General features: G+C 35.4%; 2 protein-coding genes across 2 annotated transcripts; one reads left to right on the forward strand and one right to left on the reverse strand.

Annotated features, from left to right (window-relative positions):
- The first annotated feature begins 9,591 nt into the window (after positions 1 to 9,591).
- On the forward strand, positions 9,592 to 14,931 carry LOC147863601 (PIN domain-like family protein). Its single transcript, XM_087320590.1, has 9 exons — positions 9,592 to 9,753; positions 10,149 to 10,214; positions 10,315 to 10,420; positions 13,046 to 13,088; positions 13,216 to 13,288; positions 13,558 to 13,645; positions 13,737 to 13,793; positions 14,166 to 14,244; positions 14,495 to 14,931. The coding sequence occupies exons 1-9, from the start codon at positions 9,683 to 9,685 to the stop codon at positions 14,506 to 14,508; spliced, it is 597 nt and encodes a 198-aa protein (XP_087176716.1). The 5' UTR covers positions 9,592 to 9,682; the 3' UTR covers positions 14,509 to 14,931.
- A 1,540-nt stretch (positions 14,932 to 16,471) lies between these two features.
- On the reverse strand, positions 16,472 to 21,898 carry CNX5 (co-factor for nitrate, reductase and xanthine dehydrogenase 5). Its single transcript, XM_087319926.1, has 11 exons — positions 21,643 to 21,898; positions 20,606 to 20,698; positions 20,253 to 20,308; positions 19,747 to 19,811; positions 19,593 to 19,667; positions 19,425 to 19,503; positions 19,297 to 19,335; positions 18,060 to 18,168; positions 17,855 to 17,973; positions 17,110 to 17,229; positions 16,472 to 16,927 (listed from the first exon to the last, which is right to left on the reverse strand). Exons 1-11 carry the CDS (start codon positions 21,857 to 21,859, stop codon positions 16,574 to 16,576), a joined length of 1,326 nt encoding a protein of 441 aa, XP_087176052.1. The 5' UTR covers positions 21,860 to 21,898; the 3' UTR covers positions 16,472 to 16,573.
- Positions 21,899 to 21,954: the final 56 nt, after the last annotated feature.

The raw sequence follows: 21,954 nt of genomic DNA on the forward strand, positions 1-21,954 counted from the left end.
CTATGTGGGCCTTACGTTCGCAATACATGTGAATATGGGGGGAATTCTAGCGCGTGTGATGCATATTGCAAATCGTGCCATCCACGCTTTCGTGTGTGTGGTGACCGCACTGATTGTACCTCTTGCACCAATTGTACATCTGGTTATTGTATTGGTATATTGTGTTCTTGTAACTACCCTTGTACCTCTTGCTCCAACACTGATTCAACTTCCCCTTCCCCTTCTCCTTCAATTACAACTACACCTGATTCTTCTCCTATGTCAACCTCATCATCCTCCCCTACTCCGTCTCCTTCAATTACAACGACACCTACTTCTTCTCCTATGTCAACCTCATCGTCCTCCCCTACTCCTTCTCCTACTTAGCTATCACCAATCACCTAGAATTGCTTTGATTCATAATGACGACATACTATCATGATCGTCGCAATAATAGTCACGCAAACTTTTTACTAGATGGTGCTTAAAAGCTTCAATAAGTGTGTTTCATGTAATAAATTATTCAATTTAGTGTAACTCTCTTCTATTATTTTTCTTAAACGTATTGTTTTAATAAGGTCTCTCTCTCTTAAAGCTTTTCAACAAGTAAAGTAATGTCTTGGATACGAAATCAGGGTCTTGAAGGATTCCCAATTCTAAGGGAATGAGTCGTGTTTTTCTCTTGAAAATGGTATTGTATTATGAACACTATAGATGTGTCTGAATTAGAACACGTGACTCAATACAAATTCCTACAATTGTAGTCAAAACCTTGTAGTGTATCTCTTGAAGATTGATGTCACATATGTTTTAGAATTAAACAACAAATTTGTTTATAATTTGAGCACCTAGAATGTTTCCTTTTGTGTATGCATGCGTGAGTCAGAGATGTCCAAAAAGGGAAGTGCCCAACCCCCTACTTTCTGTAAAGATACCTACTAAATTAGAGTCTTTCGCCCATATAAAAGGAAAAACATGACTAACTAGTGGACGGACAGATAGATAGACAAATAAAGATTAATCACTAACGTTCATGAGAGAATGAATATGGTTTATGAGATAGGGTCATGTCAATGGAGAGAGTCTAAGTTTGGTTTCTCTAAATTTTAGAGAGAGAGACAGGTTGCATTTCCTTTCTTGAGGATTTCAAGGGGAACTTTTCTGCCATATCATACATTGGCATCATTACTAACCTTTCTAGCTTTTTTGAAGGCACATTGACAAACATGCATCATGATAAATGTTCAAAAACCAAAAAGGAGTAAAATTGCAGTAATAGAGACCTCTTTTCGCATTTCCTTTTTTTTGAAGGCGTCCTAGCAAACATGCACTTCTTCTTGTGATAATGTTCAAAGAAATTTCATAAATGGAAACCTCTCACAACTCTTGTTTGTCTTCAATACTTTTTTGAATGAAAATATTATCATGTGTTAAACCTTTTTAACAAGTTATTCCTTATCATTCTAAGAATGTCATTATTACCTCATCTCAAGAAGTAATACTTTAAAGATTAATGTTGACCACTTTGTAAGCTTTGTCACAAGTTGTGACCTTGGGATGCTACAAAGCAAGAGATTGTGGCCTTGACGAATTAATAGAAAAACACTCTCGAACTAACCCATCAAACACGTTACACAAACTCTTCTTTTATCAAACAATTTGAACGCTTGGTAGATGTAGCTATCATAAGGTGCTTGATTGTGTTAGTTGATCATTCTTGTGTGCAGTGCACAAGTAACAAATTTGATTGGTGACATGTTTGGGCATATTAATGTAGGGCCAATACCAAAGGTCTAGAGCATGATGTAGGCTTTTACCATGTGGCACATTTGTCACTTAGATTATAACATCGATACTAGAGCACATTCCCCCTCTCATGGTGAGCTTGTTCTACTCCAAGTAAAATCCTATAATATGTTGTATTGTTAAGAGATCATCACTCATCACAATCAATCATTGTTCAACATAAGACACAAGTAGGTTCTCTTGAAAAACCAAAGAACGTAGTTGATTGCCTTCAAATCCGAGATGTCCAGGTTGAAGAAGTATTGAATGGCTCATAACTATGACCTAAGAGGGTTTGTTTCCGAATGGAGCTACTTTCGTTGTTGCCTATGGATATGGATACCGTGCAATGTGTCTAGGGAATAGATTGTAATTGTTTGATTGTTTTCTCTATGTTGGAGTACATAGATTTGTTTCCTCAACCATTGTCTACACAAGATGGGCTTGGGAAAAAATACTTTATACGATGTAACCGTTATGACCTTTCTTTATAACTAATGGAAGGATAATTTGTTTTTGAAAAAAGAAGACACAAGTAGGTTTCGTTAAAATTGTAAGATCGTAGTTCTCGATGATAGTAAAGGTACATTATGATGAGGAAGACGGTGATGAAAATAATGATGGATATGATGCTTATCCTTATAGACTCACACACAAAATTAGTACACAAGGGTAGGTTTGGGCATAATACACATTGTGCTCTAAACATATATGGGACAATATGTGTTGGACAATCTACAAATGTCTCTACATTGTGAGGTCATGGCATTCTATCCTCCATAGATTTTTTTTACCATATGCATGTATCAAGGAATTATAGGGTCATAGCAAGTGATGATATCCTAATGTCTCTATTACTGACCTAGGAGGTACAAAATGTCTCACGACATCTCATTCCAACTCTCCTAGAGGAGCATGACAGCTAGACCACAAGCCTTTACTCTAAACATGGAGATTACATCATGACTTTCATCATCACCATCATGGGAGTTGTGCCACATACCTATAGATGACACATACTATCACACTATAGCCTACATGTTCTAATGTGATGGTAAATAGAAAAACCTAACATAGACCACATGCTTGATCTTGTAGATTAGAAGGTGGTTTGTTGATTGATCAACTATTAACAAAGTCATGTATACGAATATAGATTTGTGATCTACTCATCATTACCTTACATTGAGAACACTACACGTATTATACTCTTGTCAAGATAACCATGCATTTCACAATCAATTTTAGACTTCATGGAACAGAAATACGTATTTCTATTGGATGCTTCATGTCTCACAATAGGACCTTATAGGCATTGAGGTGGAATAGTTTCAAGGTGGACAAGACAAATTTTGAATTAAGAGTCAAACATAAACGTTAATATCATATTTGTTTTTTGAAATGCTAATAAGAAGTTATCATTTGTTAACATACAAGGCTACCATCAATGGACTTGGATGCCTAGATACATTATCAACATGAAATGCTTCTAAATCTCAATTCACCATAGCACAAGGTATGCAAAAGTTTAAGTTACCATATGTAATTATAATCTATATACATATTAGCATACCAAATAACATGACATATTTTGTCATTGCAATGTTTCTCGCTTGGAAAAAGATGGGAAAAAGGTGATTAAATATTGCTCCCATTGTAAATATTACTTTTAGTAAAGTTTATCTGGCATATTAATATTTAATATAATATGTCCTCCATGTTATAATATTAGACAAAAAAAAATAATTATGATCCAACTCCTACATTGGAGGAACCATAGATACGCACATATCAAGCTATAAATATCTCATATTCATTCTTCCTCCGCCTAAGCCTTTTCTAAGAAATATTTTTTAAAAAATATGTTGCATATGCATAGTTACCAATTACATCGCGAGGAGAATGTCGACAAGGTTGAGCAACAAGAACAAACAATTGTAGTAGTGTCTAATTAATTAATGAAGGAATGGTTGGATGGGATAATGATCGTCACAAGAGCTTGAGAGAATATGAAGAAATGTAAATAAATTTGTTTCTAACTTTAACTCGATCGTTACATATATTGTAAAAGATGCTAATTATCATCATTAAGTACGCGTAACCTATAATACATTAACATTAAATTCTACATCAAAATGTACTTTTCAACATGCTTGCTTGCAAATTACTCCAATTAAATTCTTGATTGATAGTTAATGTTGAGACTAGTGTGAGTGAAAGAGAACAAGGAAGAATTAAAGGAAGAAAGAGTGTAAATATATGATTACATATAAACTAAAAACATATTTTTGATGAATATCAATTACAATAAAACAAAGACGTTGCTTAACCATCACATCCAATGCCACTTAAACATAATAACAAATGGCATCACTTAAGCATCACTTATGCACCACTATTAACATGATAATTTTATAATTAGTTATGAATTTGGAAGTAAGGTTGGAGCACTAGGATAAAACAGTAGTATTATAATAGCCAATAAAAATATCACAAGAGTGAGCATTAGACACTAAATGCCTAATATAGTGAATGTTGCAAATAGAAGGAGCATTGCAACCGTCACCACATTTATTGGATGAAGACATTTGTGTGGCATGGGAACTTGTTATGAATAGAAATAATCCAACTTCATTATTAAAAGGAGAATGTTATAGGTTACCGTATGGAAAGTCAATGAGTACAAAATATGGCATGCAACGGTTCATGAGGACAGGATAATTTCGTAATTAACATGGACTCTATCATGGGGTACAACAATTATTTCACAATAAATATTTGTTGGAATTAAACGTTTACTCAATTGAACAATCTTATTTGTTGGATCATCGTAGACACTTTGTGCATCCCTCTAGTTATGCGAAGTGAGTATTGTGCATCTGTCATTAACATAATAAACTAAATACATTTGTCACTTGTGTTTTTATTCGCATAATATGCCCCTTATGGTCCGCTCATAGTTTTGGGGAGTTAGCTACTAAGTTAGATGCAACATCACCATCTATTGTTAATTTGTTACCATAATGATATGATCAACTACACAAATTGCATGAAAATTTATTAAGAAACCACGTATGGGAGAATGCATCGTGGGATGAATATTGCATGTATGTTCAACATGAGAATGTATAACCATATTTTACATATATAATTCATAAGAAGTGCTTGTAAGTCAATATTCACGTATTAAAGTGGTATTATTGAGAAGTGAGGTTGAAGTCAAGCATTATAGATACATTAGAAGGGAGCATCGACACATATAAGTAACAAAGGAAGTAGACACCAGAAGGAGCAAAATATAGGAAGTGGTAAGACGTGTGTGTGTGTGAGTGAGAGAGAGAGAGAGAGAGTGTGTGTGTGTGTGTGTGTGAGTGAGTGAGTGAGTGAGAGAGATGGCTTTCTATGTGATTAAGAAACAAGAGAGTGTACAATCAACATCTTGTTGCTTCGGCACCATGACAGTGATGATAGTTGTGTCAATGGCTTTGTTGGTGGGTTTCAAACCTGCACATGCCGTGTGTGGACCTTATGTTGCAAATTTGTGTGATTTCGTAGGAAGTGATTCCACAGCGTGTGATGCATATTGCAAGTCATGCCACCCCACATTTGGCATATTGTGCGGTAGCCGTTCTAATTGTGTCGCATGCACCAATTGCACTGGTGGTGTATGTGCGGCATTCTTGTGCACATGCATTGGCACATGTAGCACGAGTTGCTCTACGACAACAAATGCAACCTCCCCTGCAACTTCACCCTCAAGCTCTCCAGTTGCAATATCACCATCACCATCACCATCCACTTCAACTTCTGACCCTCCATCACCTCCTCCACCCACAACCACCTCTGACCCCACATCGTCTCCACCACCCACAACAACCTCTGACGCCGCATCACCTTCACCTGCATGACCTCCTCCACTTGCTCCAATCCTAAAGTTGCATCTTGATAATAATATTCATGCACCTCATTTTGCATGAATAAGTGCAAATTTTCTATTTGATATAATGAATCTTGCAATTTGATTATAATATTTTCCTTTGGTCACATTTTTTTTCTAGTGTCGTGGCTATAAACATTCATTACCTAACAATGTGACATAACTTTATTAACTATGGGCTTGAATGTTTGAATTGTGATGAGTTAATTTATGCCTTATGACGTTTTTATTTGAACCATCGGATAACCTTGCTAATTTAACTATATCCTTTATTGTTCTCACACAATAATTCATTTTTTATAAATGCAAAAAGTTTTCTCTCTAAAGTTGTTAGTTAAAAAGTTTTTACATTTTACTAGTGTTAAGGATTTTCATCGAAATACTCTATCTCAGTCCATAGATCACAATATATAGACAATTATGGATGTCAAAAGGTATATGTCTATATCTTTCTCCCCCCATCTCTGATTCCGTCTCTCTCAATTTTTGGAAAAACAAAATATATAGAAGTTAAGACAAAAACCTTGAGCTCTCTCAAACCCTTTGAAATACTACACGTCCCTATAAATCATAATTGGGGTACATGCCAATTGATTGTCATTTGATTGAGATGCTTTATCTTCAAATATAGATGCAATCTCAAAATGGTCATAGTTGGTAAACAAAGATAAAAAACTTGTAGTGCATTAACAATGCAAGTTTTGTTAAACTTTGGAGAAGAATAACACTCATCTACATGGCATGCCATTGAGAATGTGATAATGATGTATATGTTCCCATGAACCATATTTGGGGTACACATTGGTTGAATGTTGTTTGCTCAAGCTACCTTATCCCTGTATGCAATCTCAATATGTTAAAGGATGAATGACAATGCTCAAATACTTCAATGCATTGATATTGTCGCTCTTGTTGTGCTTTGAGGAAAAATCATACTTGTATTGATGGAAAGACATCAAGAAAGTGACCCCACCCAAACAAAGGGGTTTATAACAATCCACACTTATTTGCCCAAAGTGAAGGACATATGAAGACACCTTATACTAATCCAAACATGGAATGCATGCGATAGATGTAGAAAAAAGAGAAAAATTCTCTCTTCTAGCTAGGCACGCAAACACTAGTTGTATGAGAGATGGAATATGGACTCACTAATCGAATTATCCATTAATGATACCCTTGTGATGAATATTGGATTACTCCTTAAGGTGGACACATTTTTTTTTCCATAAAAATGATCCTCCATTAGTATTAAGATAAAGTAGCCAAAGGCAAGATACAAGATAATCCAACATTACAATGAATATTGTGCAACCAATCTTTCTAGATAAGGTGAACACTTGTGATGAATCGCAACCAAATGGAAGAGGATGCAAAGAATAACAAATTGCAATGTTATTATCAACACTTGCATAAACAAACACGTTAGACATCTATGAGGAAGTAATGACATAAACATTTCAAACACATATAATCATCATCCTTGTGCAATTCAAAGAAAAATGACAAGCTTTCCCCTTCGGGATAGTAGCCATGATCTTTAAATTGAACCTAATGGACTGTGAAAATGCGTGTTTTGAGTGTCTCACATCTCCATGTTCTTCCCATACAAAGAAATTGAGAATGTTGCTCACTCCATCGTGGATGCATCTTGTAGTTCTAGAATACTCTTGCACAAGGCAAGCAACCTTAGAATAATTAGTTTGAAGTGCAATCATTGGACTCGCAAAGGGTTGTAATAATGGTATTCTTGAGTACCCTCCAACTCCATTCAGATAAATGTTAAGATAATATCCATTATGATGATATGGGATATGGTGTTTCGTTGCAAAACATATTCATCACGGATGACACGTCCATGTTGTGAAGACACTTGATTAACAAAGTTTCCTAAAGACATTATTTCATATGCTTTTATTGTCGACACATGATGTATATTTGAGTGATGTATATTTGAGTGCAATGAATATATTTGTGAACAACATAGTCATAAGGGTTAGTTTTGGAGGAATGATATCTGTATGTTGCCTTTATAGTTATATCTTATATCCAAATTTTACAATGGTTGTGAGAGGGTGTACTGTTGAAAGCATAGTATGAACCATACATACCATACGTGCATTCACATTTGACTATGTTTCGATCATTCGAGTATAGTAAACACCCTCAAAGTATGGTAAATACCATACTTTTGTATTCATTATCTACGATAAGGTAAAAAAGTGAGAAAATAAATAAATAACGTAAAAAAAAACATAAGTATAAGCATCCATTGGACCATTTGCAAACGTATGAAAACAAATGTTTGAGCAGAAGAATTCGAATATTATGTTCTATAGTTGAAAGCTCATAATTAAAGTTACTTAGTTTATAATTAAGAAATATTTCTAGATATCGATTCTTAACAAAAAAAAAATAGAACTTTGGCTTATAAATTTGTAAAATAAACACTTAATCTTTAGTTTGCATGAATGTCTAAGGTCAAAGGAAAATCATTATTTCTTCGAACGTGGTGATTGTTGCCACCCTATGATAAACTCAAGTGGCAATTCTCAACTACATCGTATTCAAAGGATGCATGGCATTATAAATTCGAATAACATATTCCGATTTCCCCACTGCTTCTAGTGTGTTTGGTTTCACATATACATAATCAAACAAGGTCATCTAATCGCTTGTAAAACATTGCACCATTACAAACACTATCTAGCTTCTCGTACTTTTCATTGAAGTGTTGCCACTATCGCTCATGGTTGCAATAAAACCCATGAGGAATGTATGGGTCCAAGCTAGTGGATGTTGGCCGATCTTGACATCTACGTGCCTAGTTTATGAGATCAAGGTAAAAAGAAACTAGGGCTTTGTTTATACTTGATAATAATAACTTTAAATACAATGTAATTAAATGAAACTATTTCATAAAAGTGCATTAATTTATGTTAACAAGCGTCCATAGACATGTGTGTCAAACATTACCCAATCTTAGAGAAATGGGATCCATACCCTCCCAACATTAAATCTCGTGCATGAAGGGAAAGATGGCAAATGCATGGACAACTTCTGAACCTAGTGTGTCAACCTAAAAAGATTCACATATAATGTTGATGAATCATCGAGAAGACTACATGTATATACAATGACCATGCATGATATGGTAACCATACTTTTTAAGGCAAAGGATGTATCCTCGATACCTATGCGTCTCTCTTTTAAAGGATGTATCCTCAATGACCATGCATGAAATAACGTCGAGATGGATAAGATCACAACGGAATTCACAGATAGGAGAGTCGAGCTTTTAAAAACAAAAAGTCAACTTTCTTCGAGCCGACACAACATATGCAACAACACTCTCCATGGATATAAACTCATTTATCAATGATTTGATTGTACCATACCATAGAGACTCCTCCACTGACGCCGCATGATATGCTAGTGCAATAGTAATAGCAAGGGTAAATGGCCATGGAGTGGCTTCTTTGAAATGAGAAACACATTGAAAAGATGAGAGAGAGAGAGAGAGAGAGATTAAAGTGAGTGTATATTAGGACATATGAAGGATTTCAACATCCATGACAGGTTGAGTTTGATATCTAGCCAATGGTCGAACACGAGTTCTTTCATTTTTATGACCTTGATGCAAACCACCAAGCAAAGAACCAGATGTACCTTAGTTTGTTGAAGACGAGTTTTGGCAAGGTTGTCGAGCCAGAGTGGCATCTAGTGACATTTGGAAACAATATGTGGTCTAAGAAAGATGTGTTAAAGTTGGGGCTCGAGCCCAACACCTAAACAAAGAGGGGCATTTTGAGTAATTTTGAAAAGCTGAGGTGAGGGTGTGATGGGCGAATGAATGAATATGAATGAGATTTCTGGAAGGCATGAAAAAACCCTATACGTTCCACAGAGCAAAGCAGGGAAGAAAGTGACGGGTTTTCCTCTGTTTTTCTTTTTTCCGTTTAGAGAGAGTCGCTGCTCATCATGGGGAAGGCGAAAAAGACCAGGAAATTCGCGCAGATGAAGAGAATGCTTACTCCTGCAGCTCTCAGAAAGTAAGCTTCTTTCCATCCTTTTTTTGCCTCTTGCTTCTTCTTTATATTTCTCCTCATTGTCTTCTTCTTTATTCTCCTTCATTATGATCGTTTTCTTTATCATCCGTCTCTGCCGTCACCATCACCATCTTGTTATTCTGTCGGCTCTCTCTTCAGAAAGCCATAACTGTCAAATATGTATTTTATTATTTCTCGTTTCCAACTTTTCTTTTCATAAGCCATTGCTTCTCTAATGGTTTTTGAGAGAACAAATATATATCTTATAAAATATGTTTTTTTGTTAACATGTTTCCTCAACACTTGGAAATTTTCTCTTCGAGGAAGATATAACTTTTAAATCGTCATTTGGTGTCAAGTTTGTTTTTCTAACTAGTTTTTTTTCCCCTCTTTTTCAGTCACAAAGAAGAGGTTTTGAATGCTAAGAAGAAGAATTCGGAGAAAGATTTGCTTCCAAGAAACATGTGAGATATACATACACATATCCACACACATAAATGTAAATATTTATCTCCTATATACGTGTATAAATCAGAGAACTTCTTTGGGAATTGTTTGCTGCAGACCGAATGTATCTTCAGCGCTGTTTTTCAAATACAACACAGCTTTAGGTCCTCCTTACCAAGTTCTTGTGGACACCAATTTCATCAATTTCTCCATTCAAAATAAAGTAAGTATCTTTCATGTTGTCTTTGTTTTAAGTGTGTTATAGGGGCATTTCATGCTTAAATCAATATTTCAGATAAACAATTCCATTATGGCATAAAACCTGTGTGTCTACAGAGGCAGATACATGATGATATATTAAAACAACACACAAGGCCAATTGCGAGTCTTTCATAATGCTTGCTGACATGTGGGACCGGAAATCATTACAAAACCACTCTCCATAGCTGCATAGGTGGTGGATTTTAAAATGGTAGAACGTAAGGAAAATGAAAAGCTGTAATAGAAAACTAAGCAAGTGGCTGAAATTCACTAATCTGATCTTCCACGAGATTTTGGTTCTGTGGTTGAGTACATGAGTGAATGGGATGACTATTGGATGGCATCATTGATGGCTCCATTCTTGCTATAAGAATATAACAATAGGTAGTGAAATTCACTGTTTTGAGATTCCATGAGTTTTGTGGTTGAGTAGATGAGCAAAGGGCATGATTATTGGATGGTGTCAGCAATGATCCATCTTTGTTAGGATTATACGGCACATCCACAAATTCTTCAACTTGCCATGCAAACAATTTCCAGATTTCTTCAACCAAGCTGGATGAAAATAATTTACTTCTGTAGCTTTTCATTGTAAAATCCTATTTCTCATGTGGCATCAATGAGCCATTTCAAGGCATTGTTCTTGCTTTCAATATGTACTTGTAAACTCTTTGAAGGGCATAAAATCCTATTGAAATTCCAATTTGTAGAAGCATTATGGAGTATGGGGCTGGGTTGTTAACCCTACTTAGTAATGTAGGAATTGCTTTTATATTTTCTCCATTTCATTCCATGATCTTGTTGAGTTACTACCTCCTCCAACCTCAGTTCCATGTAGCAGATTTTGCACCACGCACGCGTCAAATGCTATTGCTCTTATATATCTTCGTGAGTTTTTCTCAATTGACATATGGTTCCAAATTCATATTATTAGCTGCCTCCATCGTCCCAGTGAGACCTTTTCCAATTGTATTATTTGAAGATGGTTGTATCTTCAAACCTCTTTAATTGTCTTTTCTTCATAGTAAATTAGTGACTGCTGATTTCAAAATTCAGAGTGATTATCACTGTGACTTTAGTCTTAGCCATGTTGATTACTTCTATTATGCTTCTAAAAGCTTTCACAGTCTCAACCTAGAAATTGCTAAAAGTATGACAATGACTGCATAAATCACTGGTTGTACATCATGTTCTACTAAGCCTTCTTTGATGTATACTTCTAGTTGGTCAATCATAGACTGAATGGAGTAGGAAATAGCGAGGGAGACATGCCATATACAGGGTCAGGTCTTTTAAGAGGCGAAAATGTCCTATAAGGACAAACTAGAGATGAATTTTATAAGATGATACCTCATTTATTGAGAATAACAAATCAAAGAGAGAGAGAGAGAGGGGTCTTTTAAGAGGCCAAAATGGCCTATAAGACCAAATTAGAGATGAATTTTATAAAATGATATCTCATTTATTGAGAACAACAAACCAAAACAAATGTACTAAATGAATAAGTAAATAAACTTAAATGTGTTCATGTAACACTCTCAAGGTGGATGGGTTGTACATTTTTTGTCTTCGAAGAATCTCTCGGATAGGTCGATTCACAATGGAGAGATCTCAGGAGCAAGAGCAACATCTATGATGTTGGAAGAGAATGGCCTCTATCTCTCAATGACAAGGGTGGCGAGATGGGGGTTCAGAAGGTTGGGACCTTGATGCAAAAGAAATCGTTATTGCCCACGCTAAAGAAAGTTGTGATTGTTCTTTGTTGATGAGCTTGTGTGGTTGTATTGTTGTCCTTCAACAACTTCTCATGTATCTTGATATCTAGCAAGAACAATCCTGAGCACCATTAGTCCTCATATTCTATTACCTTGCATAGTGGGCTAAAGCCTAGGTTAAAGAGGCATTGGTATCTCCCTCTTATTTCATAGACAACCGTGCAATGGTAAACATAGAATTCTTCAGATTCCACTGCTTGACAGGTTCTCTCTTCCAGAGATGTGTGCATATTTTCCTACTCAATCTCTATCTGATGAATCCATCCTCAATCTCTACCACTGGAGCTGCAATTACGAGGGCCTGATTATAAATCCATCCTTTGATGTGCGTGAAAAGTGTGCATTGTAATGTCTCATCTTTCCAACGAGTGATGTCGTGGGGCTGATTCAAGTTCTTCCATTATCCAATTGGATAGTATCAGTTTGGATCGTTCCATTCTTTTCCCTTTGTTATGTTCAGCAACTAAATAATGAGCTGGTTCAAATAATGCCTTCTTACGGAGCAACCTAGCTTCTTGGATATGAAATTAAGTCATAGTGAATGAAAAAATTAACAAAAATTGGTGGTTCTTTTTTTAGTTTAGTGACCTTTGAAAGTTCCTTGATTCTCTACCATTTCCCTTGTTGAGAATGTCTATTTCTATATCCCTTAAACTAGATAACCCGTCAGATTATATTTGCTACTGCCTGTTTGATTTGTATGTTTGTGTCCAAATTGAACACGTTATCTTTTTGATTCACATTAATCACAAAAGTTTTTTTGATGAATCAATTCTTGATGAAGAGGTTCTCACAACATTTTCTGTCTGCAGTTGGACTTGGAGAAAGCAATGATGGATTGTCTATATGCAAAATGTGAGATTTCTTTCATCTGACAGGTTCTCCTTTCTTTCACAGATTTATTCCTACCATAGGCAATGGGTAAAGGAAACATTTCATTTTTCTTGTATGGATCACCAATATTGATTCTGCTTTTGTCCAGGTACTCCATGCATCACTGATTGTGTCATGGCAGAGCTTGAAAAATTGGGCCAGAAATACCGGGTAGCTCTCAGGTAATCTAAAACATACTGTAAAGTGTTTTGAGTTGCATCTCTTTATTCTGTCTAGGCTAATTGATTTTATGATGCCTTTCATTTGATTATTTGCTGGTATGACGTGACAATTGTTGTCTATGGAAAATTATTAGTATATATATCAGGGAATGGTGTGCTGAGTACTAAATATGAATGTTGCACTAATATGTGTATATACTAGGTGATATAGCTGATATTGTGCAGAGTATTACATATGGTGATCTTATGTTCTTTGGATACAATTGCAGGATTGCAAAGGATCCAAGGTTTGAACAATTGCCATGCAGTCATAAAGGAACTTATGCTGATGACTGTATAGTTGAACGAGTTACGCAAGTATGGCCATAGATTTCTCATTTTTTTCTGGTTTCATTGGGACAGTAGCTACCCAGTCAAGTGTTCATTCTTTCACTGTTCTATTTAACAGCATAAATGCTATATTGTTGCGACATGTGACAGAGATCTGAAACGTCGTATAAGAAAGGTATGAAGATTCAAGCTCGAAACAAGTCACTCTTTGCAAAATTTTATTTGGTTTCTTAGCACAATATAATGATTTTGCTATGACAGCCAGTGGACTAGTTATTCCTCTAAGCAAAACTCTATTTCAACAATGTGACCGATAGTTTATCTTAATCCTTTGTGGTGCTGTAATAATTATATTTGTGGTTTTTGTTACTGACCATGTTTAGTAATAATGAATTATAGATCTGTGGCTTGTAAAAGTCCTTATTAATTAAAAAAATTTATTCTGATGAAAGCTGTATCTACTTTCAAGTCAGGGATACCACTGATAGTAGCTACACATGCACATAGATTTGTGTTGGAATCTCTGTAAGTTTTTGTTGCTTTACAGATACCAGGTGTTCCTATCATGTATATTACACAACATCAATATTCGATTGAGAGATTGCCAGAAGCTACAATGGGTGGAGGTATGGGTCTACCGTAGTCTTGCTTTGGTAAACATAATAAAAATTTGAGTATAAAATATCCTTACTAAATTGCTAGGAATTTATTGAGGATTTAAAAATATCTAGAAAATTGAGTAAATTATTCACCCTGAAGTACTAGGAATGTGTTGTGTAAGAATTCTTCGAAGAATTTTTCTTTGAGAAAATATATGTTGAAATTTGATTATAATAGAAAATCTCTTTTGGGTCTTAATTGCTCATGGATGCACAGCTCCACGCATTTGAGGAAAGAATAAAAGTTCCAGTACCAGAATTGCATGTGAGTGAATGGAGTTCCAGATTCTTTTGGGCTTGTGCTAGTCAATAACAATGGATGGATGGATGGATGGATGAAGAAAACAGATATTGTTAGTAGGTTTTCTGTGTCTGGTTGGATTCAATGCCTTTAGCTAAAGACTCTTCACAATCCCGACCCGAAGAAAAAACTGTGGTCGAAAAAAAATTGTCAATTCCGACCAACATTTTGTCTTGAGTCATTGAGAATAAAGTTTTGGAGTTGTATTTAATTTTATGAAGTTGAAATGGGTATCAAAATATGAAGAGGTTCATTGTCCTGTATTATGTATTTTTCATGAAAGGAGGTTTATGCAAAGTGAGTGAGCATGTAAATATTATCATCTTAGCTTTATTCGAGAATGGATTACTTGATTTGGTTGCACCACGATCCAACTCCAAAGGTTGTTTTAGATGACGATTGCTGTTTTGAGCATGCATCGACTCCATTCAATGGGACATACAAGTATCATCATATCTTACATCTTTCCTTCATATCCATGTTCATTCAATTGATTACAAATTACAATATTTTAGACCTGAGTAGATATTGTGAGGAGAATTCCAAAACGCTATTGGGCTTAAATTCTGGTGCAACAAGTTTCCTTTGTGCAATGCCCTTGTGTAGCATACGTCCAAACCTGAGCATTCAATTACTGTGTACTTGATTAATGTAGAGAATCTTATCAATATTTCAATAGGGCTTTACTGGTAAGAGTTTATATGACTTTCATTAGTTTGATTTCATATTAAATTAATGGCATGATTTTATGTTAAACTAACAAAGATTGATTGAATTCATACTCTGCCTCCTGGATTCCTTTTGAAGTGGAAGTGACAAAGGCCATATTATTAGAAATTTCCTATGATTCGTTGGATAGGAATTATAAAGCTAGTAGGCAGGGAAGTCTCATCGAGGACAACTTTTTATACAGACAAGCCACCTATCAAACCACTGTTACAATTAAACAATAGTCACTAACAACATACTACACTCTAAATCAATGACAGTCGTTTTTGTTCCATCTCAGTGCTGTCATATCCATACCACCATTGGGGAAATAATGTCTTCCATGCCTTCAATTTGTCTTTTGTAATTTGCGTGTTCCAGTGTTTGAAAGCAAACTAGCCAAAAGAAACTTTTATTACTGCGAATTTAATATTCACTTCAATCTTCCTGTTTGCTACACAGCAGCACAGGCATCCCCAATATCATCTCACCATGAGTTTTCTTCCTCACTCTTCATACCTCCAATTCATTGATATTCATCTAAATAAATGACAGTAGTGATTGTTCCACCTCAGTGTTCAAATATATCCATACTCTGCCACCATTGTATAAATAGTGTCTTTCCATTCCTCCAATTCGTGTTCCAGTGTTTGAAAGCAAGCTACCCAAAAGAAACTTTTATTGCTGCAATTTTGATATTCATTTTAATCTTCCTCTATGCTACAAAGTGGCACAGGGATTCCCAATATCATCTAACCATGAGTTTCTTCCCCAAACTCTTCATACCTTCAATTTATTGATAGTCAGTGGAGAAAATTCCAAATTCAACTCATCCTCGTAGAATTTATTGGATGTTATTAATGCAAACCTGTATAGTTCCAGTTTCTTAATGAAGCCACCACTGGCAAAAATGAGCTTGACTCTTTCAGCTTGTTTCTAGAAATCTGAATCCCGATATCAAGAAAACACCGCAAAGTACTCCAATACATATCTCAGTGGGTCGTTCCAATCAACCCTATAAGCTAGGGGTTTGATATACACTTTAAAACACATCCAAAACTGCTAGATAGTTCGGAGTGGGGGGCTGCCCTTTTGGCCAACATTCCAGGAATATCAACAATATTCATATAATTCAATTGATTATTAGTTAAATATGCTGAAATGGGACTTCCATGCTCAAGGATCAAGAATAAAATTTACAAGTAAATTGGGAAATTCAGGATCAACAATGCTCAAGTTAATACCAGTAATTTGGACATTCAGGATCAACATAATTTCAGTTTATATCTAGTAAATTGGAAATTCGGGATCGACATCTTGTGTCCATGACTCTAAACCTCCTGTAATATCAAAAGAATCCATATAACCGTTCTCTCTTAAGAGCTCCACAGCTAATTGTGAGTCATTTCCTCTTCTACAAACTACAGTAATTGGTGTCTTTTGTGAAGGTATAATTTCATGCAACTTATCTTTCAGAATAGATAATGGCACATTAACTGAATGAGGAAGAGCACTAATCAAATATTGATGTGGTTCTCTGACATCAAGCAGTAGATGAGGTTGGCTTTTCTCCAAGTAAGAAGAATACTCTTTAGCACTGATCCTGTGCATACTAGGAAGTATGGCCAGAGCATTTGGAGCCTGTAAACAAAACGATAGAATTGAATCATTGAAAGGAAAAATGGCCAGTGGAAAGTTTTTGATTTGCTATCCAAATGCTGTTGCTCAACTCCCAAAACTGAGGGATATAGGGCATTTGGAAAAATAAGGAAAACCAATGGTATTATGGTGTTATTGTCAAACAGCTATACAACTATTCCAACCTTGTCGCAAGAAAGTGAGCCTGTGAATTCTTCATAATTGATGCCACAGATATCTTCTTTTTTTATGTGAGAAGCATCTCCACAAACACTGCAATCTGGATTCCTCGCTCTTAGTTTCACCTGAAACATTCATTCTAATACCTTGAAGTAGCTTTCATAATCCTTCTGCAAATTTCAATTTTATTATATGGTTCTTTGGCTACATACATCTGCAAAGTTATGGTAACCTAGCAGTGAAAATAGTCCTCAGTTCACACTATATAGCATAATAGGCTTCTATTACTTCTTTAGATGTATGCAATCATGAGGTTATCTTGAGAAGAGGCACAAATGGATAATGCACTGTAGATATGTGTTAGCATTGATCAACCACTAAACCACAAGCAATCGTGGTAGACAGTAAAGTTGAACAAACATTGACCGTAGAAGAATGACCAAAGTTGACCTAGAATGAAATCCACCAACAGATTCATCATAGTTCTTGGTAAGGCTAATATGGCCTGAATATACAAGGTAAAAAAAATCGAAGTTCTACAATGAGCAGAAATTCATAGCTCATTTAAGATGGTGTTTGGTAGAGAAATTAGAGATATATTCAGACAACATAGTTAAAACAGTTGAGGTCATTCCCCACTTAGCACTTTATTTGCGATCCACTGTGGATCACAAATAAAAATTTAAGTGGGGAATGACTTCTTGTATGTGGTTCATCTACATACAAGAAGTTATATTAAGAGGTCCATACCACTCGAATGTTTGTTGAATAGGCATCTAGAATAAGCATCCTTTTAATCAAAGGCTCGCCAATACCACTTGCGATTTTGATAGCCTCCAATGCTTGAAGACATCCAACAATACCAGGAACTGGCATTACAATAACATCATTAGGAATGGAAACATCACTCAGAGATCCTTTGATGTAGGAAAACAAGAGTTGATCACACACGTACCGACCCCTAAAACTCCACTATCAGAACATCGTTGGCATGCTCCTTGTGGTGGAGGAACAGGGAAAAGACAACGATAGCATGGACCTCCACCGTAGTTATAGATTGTCAACTGTATAAACATACCAAAGTTGCAAAATAGATCACTGCTAGCAAACTTCTTTTATCCATTGAACCTCTTATTCTCAAAGAGCCTCTTTTTCTTTTATGGCATTACCGCAAATAAAAGTATCCATCTAGTTGATCCTGCTGGTAAGATTATTACTTTTAGTCCAAACAAAGATACAGTTATGGAATCTGGTATTTGTTTTCTTCCGGTTACTTCGTTCTTTATTTCTGAAAAGCAGAAGTATTTAGGGCGATGGTTTTACCAAGTCATGGAAGCTATTGTTTCTTCAATGGGGAAAAGGCAGAAAACTTGATAAACCAAGATAATTCTTTCTAGGAAGCCAATCAAATAGTTTCTCCTAGAACAGAGGATTGTGTAGGTTGTAAGATGTGCGAGTCTGCTTGTCTGACAGATTTTCTGAGTATATGCATCTATCTGGGCACTGGAACTACCTGTATGGGTCTGGCTTACTAGTTAAATGAAAGATAGGGTAAAATAAGGAAATAATGTTGATCAAATTTAGTCCTCATTCTTTTTTGGCTCATACTCGAAGTTTTGTGATAGGCAAGGCTGAGTATGGGTCGAAATGTGCAGTTCACACAGTCAATCTCTACAAGATCTTTCTCTTTCAAGATTAGTAAATCCCTACTCCTTCCCTTAAATGATTAGTAAACTACCTCAGCTAACAATAACAATTCTTTTTCCAATCTTTGATGGTTTACTTCTTGTGATGCTACCTCATAACAGAAATAGAGTCATCTGATGGTACAGCCTAGGCATCCGTACAGCAGAATTCTTATTGGTGATTCATAAATTTCATTACACAGCATCTAACATCCTCATATTCTTCAGATAGTAAATATCCAGACATGTATTAAACATCCTCATGTTTTCCGTATGAATAACCTAGGGTGTGCCTATTAGTACTAAATGCTTGGGGATCAAAACTTGTCCCATGTATATTGAAATATTATTATAGATTCAGAGGAAAATGAAATAGAGTACAATAAAATGATCCTTAGATTACTTAATTTAGCCATAAGGAGAGAAAATCCTAGCTATTATAAGGTTCAGATGTTTTTTTGCATTTTCACAGTTTATATTTAGTTAAAAACCAGAACCGTTGGATACCTGACCATCCATTCCCAGGGCTGCACCAGATACCAATGGCTGTAAAATTGGACAATCTATTAGAACTAAATCTGTTTGCAAAGTTTTCAATATTATTGTTCCTTCAGAGGCTAGCTTTCATCTCATACCTTACCTAAAGCAACACATGTGTCACTTATAAGATACCGGGTAGGCACATTGTCAGTGGCATCAACAATTACATCATATCTTTAGTGTTTAGAAAACCAACTCAGTCTTACATTCCCCAAGTCTTTAGATCCCTTGTTTACAGAATTCAAATATGATAGTGAGGATACAGCTTGAATATGTCAACTGAATTAGATGAATCCAACAAAGCATCATGTTCCACAACTTTCAGTTTTGAATTGATTCTGCATTGTAAATTTCTTCCTTTATAAATTATATAATACTTCAGATGTATAAACATAGAACCTGTTAGTTTTCTCTTACGCATGACAAGCTCTTGCTGCAGATTGAACCTTTGAATTACCAACCGAAGACTCTGAATGGATAACCTGTATAAAATTAACATGTAAGTTGAATTGGGGCTTAAACCCATCACCATAACACAGCTTAAATCCACAGAATTCAGAGCATTCTTTAAAGAATACATATCTGAGATTACTCTTCATTCATTATAGACAACATCTATTTGTGAGTTTGATTCACAACAAGAAATGTGCAATTGAGACTAGAAAATCTATAGGTCTATTCCAATAGTAATTTAGAAGGCATAGCAGATCTAATATGTGCATTTAACCGGCAGATTTGAACATTGCGAACATAGTATATCATGTATCCATTGTTCACAATTTCACAGTTCACCTCTTGATTTATAACTTAGTAATCAGTCATAAAGTTATGAAACATTGTTAACTGTGAATATATATATAAACAACACATTTATCAAGTAAAGTTTTGATGAAATTGTTGAGAATCTGAAGCTGAGAACATACTTGGCGATGCAAATTGTTTAGCTCCACTTTATCATGATCAATGATACCCAGACATCCTACATATACAGATATTCAAAACTTTATAAGATGAGCACATACATGCAGATATTTTGAGGGGAAACATCAGTTTTTAAACTTCAAATGTTGCGGCAAAATACTTTATTATTTGTTCTGTTATGTTGAGATATCGATTGTAAATACTCTTAAAAAATGCTGTCTAATATGCCATTTGTCCTTTAGAAGGCATGAATACATCTTACTTTCTTTCTATGCACAGCGATTCGAAGATTGCGTCATTTATGGAGTTTGAATGGATATCAAATACAGTACAAAAACAAAACATATTCTTTTACCAATGCCAGCAGCTGCCAAATATAGCGCTACCGGAGAACCAAGACCACCAGCACCAACTACCAAAATAGATGACTTAAGAAGGTTCTGCTGCCCTGCACAAATGAAAATTCAAGCAATACCATGAGCATTACATTTGATATAATTCATCTTTACATGTTTGAATCTGTAACCACAAATGTACAGCTTTGTTACAGTGTAAATTTCTTAAGTTTTTATATGCTTTTAAATCAAGATAAAGCAATTCTCTACATCATAGAAATCTGTAAACATATCTTTTATTACAATAAATCCATAAATGTATACCTTTGTTATAACAAATATGCAGGTTTTCCCATGTTTTGTAGTTCCTTGACTTATTAATTTTGAATGGGAACTCTATATGGCATGGGGCAAAATTCCCATGTTTTGCATTTCTTATTGATTTAGAAGTGAATATTTGTTTCTTCACAATGCTGGACAATTTTTCACATGCTTCCTTCACTGCTTTTACTCCTTGACTTATGAAAGCTAGAAATTGAGAATTTGGATATGTAATGATGTAGATTTTCGGCATGTTTCTTTAAAACTCTAGACTCCAAAAAGGAATTGATAATTTGGATGCTTTTTCACTTCTTTTACTCCTTCTCAACTTATTAAAGCTAGAAATTGAAATTTGCATGTGTAGACTCTAGACTTCAAAAAGATTTCAAATTTTGCGTTTATTCACCTTTTTTCCACTTCTTATGGACTTGTATCGAAGCTTAAAAATATAATTTTGAACTACATATATGAAACGAAGCATGATTTTCATTTGCTTCATTTCCATCAGACTTTGCAAGCTAAAAAGAATAGAACTGGGTCTACCTAAAGAAGCAACCTGAAAATTGGAACTTTGCATGTGCAATGAAGCCAAACCTTTTTCACTTTCTCTTACATATGTCAATTCATTATGAGCATAGAAAGATAATAAACTGGCATGTAACTAAACATATTTTCTCGTGTTTTTTACTTACGTACAAAGATAAAAAGACAGAACTGTTTTGTGTAATCAAAGTACCTGTGACACCAAACTGAGGCACGAGAAGCTGCCGGCTGTACCGACGAATGGAGTGAGCATCTAACACAGAAGAAGAAGAAGATGATGATGATGATGTTAAATAAGTTGAAGATGAAAGAGAAGAAGATGATCGAAGGTATTGGACTTCTGCGTGAAGCTCAGCATTCTGCAGGCGCAACCTCTGCAATTCCTGCACGATTTCTCGGTTCACCTCCATATAGCTGAAAGCCTTAGTTAGCACAAGACCAGTGCGTACATAGAAACAAGACACACACACACACACATGTACATAATGTGCTCTCGCTCTTTGAG

Source organism: Azolla caroliniana, unplaced genomic scaffold, assembly GCF_043228905.1.
Source record: "Azolla caroliniana isolate FFs.n. ecotype wild unplaced genomic scaffold, voAzoCaro1.0.p SCAF_5, whole genome shotgun sequence".
Taxonomy (NCBI): domain Eukaryota; kingdom Viridiplantae; phylum Streptophyta; class Polypodiopsida; order Salviniales; family Salviniaceae; genus Azolla; species Azolla caroliniana.